Raw genomic sequence first — 8,096 nt, 5'->3', positions numbered from 1 at the left:
TCTATCACTGAGAGAATCTTGGATTTGGAACCTGAGATGGAATCTCTACTCCATGCCCCTCTGGAGTGCACTTCTGACTCTCAGGATTTCTTTCTCCACAAAGTTCCAGAAGCCCCCTCACTCTGGGAGCTGCTTTGGCTGCTATGCACCCTTAGCTTCCTTGCCCTGCAAGCTGCCTTCATCTCTGCATTCTATTAGCCTTCTCATCTGGTGATATCCCTCTGCCCTCACGGTCCCTTCCTTGGGTTGATTGTTTCTTCCTGGAACCCCCATTTGAAGGCTAGCCATGTTGATTCTGGGGCCTATTCATGATCCTCCAGACTTCTTCCTCCACCACAGTCCTTCCCGGATACACCCCTCCCCCGTCAATTTGCAGCTTTCTTTTATACGTTGCCTTTTCCCTATTGGAATGTAAGCATCTCATAGGTAGGGACTCTTTCTTTTTTGCTTCTCATATCCCCACTGCTTAGCACCAGCGTTACATCATTACGTAGTAATAGCTTAATGTATGCTTGACTTGGAAGGAACCACCAATGTTATCCACTCCAACATATCCCTGAACAAAGTCCCCTATACAAAGTACTCTACAAGGGGTTAGCTAGTCTTTGCTTGAAGACCTCCAGTAAAGGGGAAACCATCACCTTTCCCAGGCAGTCCACTCCACTCCTGGATAGTTTTAATTGTTGGGAAACTTTTCTTCCTTCAAGCCTAAATTTGTCCATTTGCAATTTTTACCCATTAAGAACCAAACAGAATAAGCAATAACTCTTCACGTTCTCTAAAAGCAGCCTCTCCCCCCAGGTCTTCACTTGACAGGGACAAGGACAATTTACTGAATTGCAGCTACTGAGGGTGTTTGTGGCCCTGATAAGGACAATAAATGGTGAGATAACCTTAGCAACTGCCAGAGATATTATCTCCCCTGCCTGAATTAGGGAAATATGCTACTTTTCTAACTGAGCAGCACCTTTAAGGTCTATCTCTCTCTCCTTTCCACAAAGGGGGAGAAATATAAGCAAAAAAGCCCTTTTCTGCTCCTGTAGTCAGAAGCACCTCCTGCCAAATCACTCTATATCCAAGAAACAGTCACCCTTTTGCCCTTTTGTTCTTCATTATTGTGCAGTCCCCTTTTATATAAAAGAAATTATATAGCCTTGTTGCATATCTATGCAAGAAATGCAGATAGAGGTTAGGGAAATCAGTTAATGTGAGAAAAGTGGAAGTCCAGCCTCTAGTCAGAAGCCAATGGGGAGGCAGGAAAGCAATGATTTCTAATGTGCCACCCCTCCCAATCTTTTGGGGCACTCCATGACCTCCAATGGTCAACTTGAAGTGACTTACAGGAGTCTAAATAGAAAGAGAATATAACCAGAAGAGAATTTTTAAATACACTCACCCTAGACTAGAGAGGATAAGCTCTTTGGGGCAGACGTGAGTCATCCTAGGATGGAATAGGGAAAAAGATTTGTCTTCTTTGGGGATCATATGAATCCTCCTGGATTCTTATATTGGTATACTCATTACCCCCCATCCTATCTCCCCTTTCAGCAGTTTACTAAAAGGTAAGGATATTTAAAGAGGGAGGGACTCCCCTCAGCCCGTCATTCATTACTCTCCTATTTACATGTGTGCACCAGCATCTTCTTACACATTTCACTCTATTCCATATAGGGGCATCTTGTCCCCTCCAACCCTGCCCTGCCTCTCCACCCCTACCATGTTACATGTGGAGGCTACCTTTCCCCAGGGGTTTTATCAGTCTCCCAAGGGAGGAGAGATCCAAAGCATTTTTATATGTAGGGGCAAACCTTATTGCTTTATGTATATTTAGACATGGACAAAGTCTAATACATTACACACACACACACACTCATACCCTCACACCCTGAGAAGCATTTATCAGGGCCTGTCAAAGTCCCATGCATGATCAGTCATTTGTCAAAATGTTATTCAGATGCGATTATGATCTCTTTCCTCTTTCTTCTTCCTCTCCACAGCTGCATGAGAGGTGGAGCCTAGGGGATGGGGGTGGGGGACAACCCAATAAGGGGGTAGGGTTTTTCCCATCGTTGACCCCCTGTTCCCCCACTTCTATGTCACTGTTTCTGTGACTATACTCTCACTTCCAGAAACAGTTGAGGCTGTTTTCAGGTCCCTTTCACCCCATTTCCATGACTGACGTTCCCCTCTGATTCTTGCGTACTACCTTCCTCGATGATTTCTTCCAGTCCAGGGGTTATTCTCGGATTGAATATAGGCTCTTTGAATGCAGGAAGTATTATTTTTTTTTCCTCTGTTTTCTTGGTACCTAGCAGATCACCTTGTATTTAATAGATTTTTAATAAATGCTTGATGGTTGATTGATTGGTCTTGAGAGCCTGGAGTAGGACACTTGGGGGCCAAATCTAACATCCAGGATAGGGGTTAGTGAGGTGAAGTAACCAGAGCAGCATCTTTAATTGAAGATGAACATTTCATTACCTATGAGATGAAAGTGTTAGCCTAGAAATGATCTCTAAATTCTGTTCTAGCTCTGACTGTCAATAGACCATTCATCCATGAGGGAGGAGGGTGACCAGAAAGGGAGATGGGGAAGGAAAAAACCCTAAGTAGGATTGCTAAAGGGTCCTTGGTCCTCTGAGTCCTTGCAAGGTGCCAAATGTCTGGAGGATCCTAGTCCCATACCCCTGAGAATCTGACCTAGGAGACTGCATGTGCTGGGTGCTGGCAAACACAGAACTGCCATTACAGTCAGTAAATCAACACTTTAGATTGAGCTCCTTCTGTATACACAGTCCTGTGGGAGGAATCGTAGTGAAAAATGGGAAATATGTTTCCTATCTTTGGGGAAAACCTTGTTCTGATAACACCATCCTAGGGAATTAAGTGGGGGAAGTATCCCTCTTTGGGAGTTAGGCTGGAAAGACACAGACATTTCCTTGGGGAAATCCCAGTTTGATGACGTGGTCCCTATAACTTCCCATAGACTGAATCTGTCAGTGTGCTGGGGAGACAGGTTAGAGTCCCTCAGCACTCAAAGAATACAGAGTAGAAGGCATTGGTGGACAGGGGTAGGTGGTGATGTGGGTGATCAGAGTAGGGGAGAATGGAGTTAATCAGGGAAGGCTCCTGGAAGAAATGATCCTATGAAACTTGCTCCTGTTCCCAAACCTTGTTTCCCCTTCTCCTGCCTCTGGCCCCTCTCTTCTGAACCTGCTCTTTCCCCGAGCTACTATCATGTTTCTATTTCTGAACTGACCCCACTTTTCGCTTTAATGACTCCAGCTGGGGGTGCAGAGCCGGGGGTTATATCTTCCTCTTCTGTGACTAAAAATCATCTGGTAAAGAGTTGTGCAATGTGACATGCTCTCAATAGGGAGTGGACAGAGAGCCTTTAGAGGGACCGAGAGGGTCAGGCATAAAGGGGGCAAGGAAGGGGTGCAATCAGATAAGGAGAAGGAGGAAGATAGCAAAAGGGAGACAGAGAAGAGAAGAAGGGACAGGCTTGGAGGGGAGAGACCATAAGGAACTTGGGACCATGGCTGAATCCATCACCTATGCAGATCTGCGCTTCGTGAAATCCCCTCTGAGGAAGACCCTTTCAACTAGACTGAAGCAAGGTAAGAGCCCTTGGAACTTCTCAACCTTAATACAAGCTTGGTACTACCCCCTACTCTGATCTCCATCCTCCTGGGATTCTCCCCTCTCTGAAGCTGACTCCTTTTAGGACCCATCTCTTCTCAACCCACTTCCCTATAGCCAATTTCCCTTCACTGATGCCATTTCCCTATACCCTATGCCCCTTCACTTATGCCAACTCCCTATAGTTCATCATCTTTTACCGACACCATTTTCCTATAGTGCCTCCTCTTTCACATAGTTCATCCTCCATCATCTCCTTATAGCCCATAAATGTTTATTGATTGATTGATTGTCCTTTTCTGACTGGGCATCTCTCTCTCTGATCCCATCCTGTTCACTGACTTATTCCCACCCCACCCAACACATACACTGACTGCTCCATTTCTCCAGTGACTGGTGTCCCCTGTACTGACAGCACACACTATTAACTAACTGATGCCTCCACAATGACTGTGCCTCACTGGTTCCAGCTCCCAGTGACTTTTCCCAAATGCTATCCCCACTTTTCTAACCCATCTCCCACCCCTATGTAATTGCCTCACCTTTCCAATGATTAATTAATTAAATTAAACTCTTAAATTAAATGATTAATTAATTAAACTCTTCCTGTGCTGGTCCCATCCCCTAAATCTTGCTAATGACCCCCGTACTATCATTGACCAATGATCTTCAGTGACTACTGACCCTCTCCCTAATTAGCCATTTCCTCATCTCTCTCCCCCTTCTTTCAGACCCTGAGGTGGATGAGGATGGGGAGCTCACCTATGAAAATGTGCAGGTGCCTTCAGCTAAGGATGTGTTCCCCAGCCCAGCTCAGCCTGGCCTTGGGGGACAAACAGGTGGGTGTTCCAGGAGATTCTGAGGGGACAGCACACTGAGAACATGTAGGATTAGAGTAGAGGAGGAGTGTCAGGTCTCTAGGGACTTTAGGGAGAGGGGAGAGGATCCTGGGTATACCTAGGGAAGATGGAGCTAGGGCCAAGGGAGATGGAAGTGTCCTTGGGGAAATGGGACTACCCAGGGAAGTGGTTAGAGAGACAGGGGGAGATTCAGAAATAGAGGGGTAGCCATGGTGGGATACTTTGAAAATGAATTTACCCTTCTATCCCCAGGAGGGGAAAAGACAGAAAAGCTAGTTGCTGCACCTTATTCAGTGGTATCACCAATTGCCAGGAGGATTCTGCCCTGTAAGTAATAATCACCAGGCACTTTGAGGCCAGTCTGAGTCTGGGGGTATGTAGCAGCAAGCACCCCAAGCGTGCTCAGGGTGGCTGCTCACACAGGTTCTTGGATCTGCTTTGTTAAAGGAAAGCAACTCAAAATGGGTTAACAAGCTTACTTTAATCAGTCAGACATTATATCGTTTACCTTGTTCAGGGGAAAAAGGTCAGCACCCCGAACTTCAAAGCATACAGGCAGAATTATCAAGACAGAAACAGATCAAGTAGACAGATTTCCAAACTGTCCAACCATTACATCCATACCAAATCAGCATCTGGGTTTTTCAAAGCTGGGGGACTCTCAACAAAGGCTTCCCAGAATTCAGATCAAACCACAGAACACTTCTCAAAGTGAGTCCCCAAAACAAAGTTACACATCAGGGCTTATATAGCCTTCTCCTGGCTCAGAGAATGTAACAACCTTATTGACCCACTGGCCAATCAAGAAGTATCTACTGAAAAACAAGCCTCCCACCCCAGGCTCCAGGTGCACTTTAGCCTAGGGGCAGGGAAGATCTTCCAAATTTGCATTCCCATTACAGGGTGGGAGCCTTTGGGGCAGGGAAATTCTGAAACACAAAGAGTTGCAGCAGGGGAAGAAGAGGGGATAACTTTGAGAGAAAGAAAGGGGCAGGAAAAAAAAGGAACACCGAGGCCTAGAAATGCAGGGCATTGGGCCTCAGGAGAGAATTTCTAGGACTGTACTACTCTGGGGCCATCCTTAGGGCATGCACAGTTGGAACACATATCCCAGACTTTGCACTCCATCAGCACTGGAGTAGGGTATAGAGCACTGCAATGGTCAGGGAAGGAAAGATGGAAGGGAGGGTCCTTGGATGCCCAGTATTAGGTGGGAATAGATGATGAGAAAGAGATAAAGCCTGGTACAGATGATCCCTATCCTCATGAGGGCACAAATTCAGCCACATAATGGCTTCCTCTTAAAAGAGCACCTTTGTCCTGATCCCTTCTTTCTTTCCCTTAAACACCTTCCCTCCCTATAATACCCACCAAGCCAGTGCCTTGACCCAATCCCGTTCCTATAAAAAGCCTTGCCATATAGCCCTACAATCCCTATAAGTTTTTCCTCCTTATAACTTACCCCTTCTGTAACTGTTCCTTTTTATCACTGTAAACCACCACACCCTCCCCAAAGATAGACTGGTCTACTATCTTAATTTTTCTCTCCTCAGGCCCTGTGGCCTGGATACCATACATTCTCCTGAGCCTGCTGGGTACCTGTTTGCTGTTGGGGGTCACTACTATCAGTCTGGGCATTCAATGTGAGTATGGTTCTCTCTTGTAGAGTATCTTCAATACATTAAATTTTTCTCCCCCCCCAATTATCAAGCATCTTTTTTTTTCCCTTCCCTCTCTCTTCCCCCAACCTCCATCAAAACAAAACAAAAGAAAACCTTGAAACATATATGCGTAGTCAAGCAAAACAAATTCCCATATTAGTCCAAAAATGTAATGTCTCATTCTGGATCATGAATTTATCACCTCTCTGCTGGAGGTTGGCACCATTCTTCATCATTAGTCTCTGGAATCAGACTTGATCATTGCATTGATCAGAGCTCTTAGTCATTTCAAAATTATTGGTTTTTACAGTGTTGTTATAAATTGTTCCCCTGGTTCTATTCACTTCACTCCCGTGTAACTTATTTTAATAGTCACCCTGATAGGGATAAGGGAGCTGGTTTGGGCAGGGCTTCAAGATCTCTCATTTCTTTATCTCTAGCTCCTCTTTACCTCTCTGGAGACATATCCCTCTGCCTGAATCACCAACCACCTCTAGCTTGCACTCTTCATTCTTGGGAGATGTCCAAATGTTGTTCCTTGTTACTAGATTGTGAGCTCTATTGTGTTAAAATTCTATCTTGTTCTGGTGCCCCATCCACACCTACCACAGTCCCCTCTTCTAGTCAGTATAGTGAATAAGTTTATAAGTAGCCAGTATAAAGTGGCAATAGCAGTAAATAAGATTGCAAAAGGGAACCTGGAAGTCATATACAGACTGTCCCAATGATCAAAGGAGCATAATTTGTAAACTGTATCATACATTAACCAAAAATCACATGCTGGAAATATGTGCTAAATCAGGGGAAATCATCTTTGCAGGGCCTTTGAGTTCTATGACATGTAAATCTCAGATGAGTTCTAGACATCTTCAGTAAGACAATAGTGTTGATAATTTTGCAAAGGTGTGAATATGTTAGCTTTAAAGTTAACATCTTTGAGGTGATTTAGATATGTTTATGGAACTAACCCCAAAGTGGCACAGGTAAGAGTCTGTCCCCCACCAACACCTCAAACTCCTTCCCCCACCCCCAAGCATTTTTCCATCTCCGTTGAGTCCCTGTTGCCTAGAGCTCCCAACTTGAATCCATGGTAATATAAATTACTCTCTGTGACTTTTCCCCTCCCCATCCTCTTCTTCCCGATACCTGCCTCTATATTCCTTTCCCTCCACTTTTATCGTTTGTCTCTGCACGTTCTATGCCATTTCCCCTATATCTTCTGTGCCTTATTCAAGTGTAATTATAGCCTCACTTCCCACTTTTCTGGTGAGTACCCAAAGAGCCAGGTGTGCCTGCCCCATTTTATAATTCCATAAATTCATTAGCAATTTTTCTATGAAGGTAGGAGCCATGTCTTGGCTAAACCTTGTATATTCCCAGCATCTAGCATGATGTTCTATATACAATTGGTGCCTTATGAATGCTTAATGTGGTGGTAGTCCCTATAACTCTGTGCTTTCCTAGATCTGCCTCTTTCTTGAGCCTTTAGTTCCTTAAGCCCCCATGATTAAGCCCACAAGAACTCCATAACCCAATTTTGGGGAGACAAGTAGCTGAAAGAGGGCAGTTATCTTGAAGCTTTCGAGAAATAGGTAGAGATAAATGGTAAATACCTATAAGGTTGCAGAAACCATGAGCTCAGCTTTTTCTCACCCTCCCTGCTTTTCTGTGCCCAAAAGATATGCAGATATCTCGCCAGCTTAGAAACACCAAGCAGGTCCTGGAAGCCACCAATGGTAGTCTATGGCAGCAACTCCAAATGGAGGCTATCCAGTTGTCAAGGAAGGAAAAGGATCTGCAGGCTGCCAGGGAGGAGCTGACCCAGACCCAGGAGAACCTGAAGGTAGAAAAGGGGCAGCACCAGGCTGCTGAGGACTACCTGCTGACCTGCAGGTTGGAAAGGAATAAGACAGAACTGAGCCTGAAGGACAAT

The 8,096-nt window shown here is 45.0% G+C and overlaps 1 protein-coding gene across 1 annotated transcript; it reads left to right on the top strand.

Annotated features, from left to right (window-relative positions):
* Nucleotides 1-2,062: 2,062 nt before the first annotated feature.
* Nucleotides 2,063-8,093, top strand: CD72 (CD72 molecule; the record flags this gene model as incomplete). The annotated part of the gene is made up of 5 exons (XM_069090087.1): nt 2,063-3,620; nt 4,374-4,481; nt 4,755-4,829; nt 6,056-6,145; nt 7,843-8,093. Coding segments are annotated over exons 1-5 (606 nt in total), but the record flags the coding sequence as incomplete, so codon positions are not given.
* Between the last annotated feature and the right edge of the window lie 3 nt (nt 8,094-8,096).

The sequence above is a fragment of the Petaurus breviceps genome, unplaced genomic scaffold, assembly GCF_028583685.1.
Source record: "Petaurus breviceps papuanus isolate PSGF00001 unplaced genomic scaffold, PetGlider_PUasm1.0 120, whole genome shotgun sequence".
In the NCBI taxonomy this organism is placed as follows: domain Eukaryota; kingdom Metazoa; phylum Chordata; class Mammalia; order Diprotodontia; family Petauridae; genus Petaurus; species Petaurus breviceps.
The sequence above is the reverse complement of the archived record's forward strand: the minus strand, read 5'-3'. Positions and strand labels throughout refer to the sequence as shown.